Here is a 1,668-nt window from a genome sequence, read left to right as displayed (position 1 = left end):
GAGCTTGCAGCGTATTTAGGTTGCCTATAGCGGCGTGTTGCTTTGGCCGAAGTCAAGGGCAGTAAGGCGGCGGGCCTGCTTTTAGACATTAACAAATTCTTTGATATACTCATTATGGTGGAAGCCCGAATCGTTTTGGCGCTTCACTGAAGAAGCCGCTCGAAACGTCCAGGCGCAACCCGAACCCTTTTTGGCGCTTCACTGAAGAAGCTGCTCAAAGTGTCCAGGCCCAGCCCGGGCCATTTGGCACTTCACTTAAGAAGCCGCTCTAAATGCCCAAGCCTAACCAGGTGGAAGCCCGAATCGTTTGGCGCTTCACTGAAGAAGCCGCTCAAAGTATCCAGGCCCAGCCCAGGCCTTTTGGCACTTCACTTAAGAAGCCGCTCAAAATGCCCAAGCCTACTTGGCGTTTCACTGAAGAAACCGCACAAGGTAACCACCACAACCTGAGCCACCTGGTGCTTCACTGAAGAAGCCCGCCAAGGATGGCCGGAAATGGGGTCACTCCCTGGTGTCATAGCGCTCCCGCCCGGGCTGTGTGTGGCGCTACACAACCCTAAGCGTTCACGCTCTTAGGCCATCTCCCGCAAGTGAATCCGATCGGGTCGACATCGTTAGCCCCGAGGCGTACGCCACGACCCTTCGTTGAGGGTCACGCCAGGGACTTCCGAGTCTGTACACTGAGTGCACTCCCGGACCAGATTCACATGCGCGCCTGGAGACGGCCAGTTAACAGAGAACCATCGAATATACATTCGGGCGAGCAGGCGAGCTCAAGCACCAGAATATTTCGAGGCCTCCGCCACCATTTATCATTCTTTAGGCCTGGGGTGGGACAACCCCCAGCCTTCTTACTACCCTTACTGCTTGACACCTCTTGCACTATCACATTCATTTTGCACTACCTCATTCATTTTGCACTACCACTTTTGACATTTGTTATGTCTTTACAAGCCACAGCTTTGGGGTTCGTCCCCGACCCCGAGCCCAGAGAATCCATTGTCGCGCCTAAGCACCACGTATGGGGATCAAGGGCCCCGGAGGGACGACCACCTCGGGGAGTGTTAGACAACCCCGCCAGTAGATAGGGACAGTTAATGTAAGTGTGGGGTCACAAGTGACCGCCCACGTGCTTCCTCGCCCGAACGGGCATACGCAACATTATGCCATCCACTATTTTTGCAAAACCAACCGCCCCGAGAGTGGCGATGGAAAAATCCAGCAGCGCTTGCACGGTTCGTTTGCGCAAGATGAGCAGTTTAGCCGTGAAGCGGGCGTCCCGGGCCAAAGCCCAGGGCGCACGCGACACGCCCACGGGGACCACGGGGGGCCTGCCCATTTGCGTCCCGCCTGGACGCACGCCCTGACCCTGTTGGGTGGGTAAGGATGGGAGTTTGGTAGGTTAGGGAATTAGCCAGAACTTAATCTGTATTCCCTTTTTGATGGGGTAGGATTGTGAGTGGGTTGACGGGTGTTATTGGGTGTTTGTTTTCGAGTCCTGCCTGCAAAGACATGCAGGTCTTATGGCTCTTTGGTCCTTTGGCTTTACCCGCGAATGGTTGCAGGATTTAGCGCCTTGGTTTATTGTACTTGCCTATGAAGAATTTTGAAGAATTTCAGGTCTACTGCTCTTGGAAGCCCTTTAGCCTGTCTCTTATACACATCTCT

At 54.3% G+C, this 1,668-nt stretch overlaps 1 protein-coding gene across 1 annotated transcript in view; it reads right to left on the bottom strand.

Annotated features, from left to right (window-relative positions):
* Positions 1-1,111: 1,111 nt before the first annotated feature.
* Positions 1,112-1,668, bottom strand: part of LOC105461350 — a 33,586-nt gene continuing 33,029 nt past the window's right edge. The window contains exon 5 of the mRNA XM_011707852.1: positions 1,112-1,369. Coding sequence (XP_011706154.1) covers positions 1,112-1,369 — 258 coding nt within the window. The remainder of the gene's footprint in view (positions 1,370-1,668) is intronic.

This window comes from Wasmannia auropunctata, unplaced genomic scaffold (genome assembly GCF_000956235.1).
Source record: "Wasmannia auropunctata unplaced genomic scaffold, wasmannia.A_1.0 LD336101.1, whole genome shotgun sequence".
NCBI lineage: Eukaryota > Metazoa > Arthropoda > Insecta > Hymenoptera > Formicidae > Wasmannia > Wasmannia auropunctata.
This window is presented reverse-complemented; position numbering and strand designations above follow the sequence as displayed.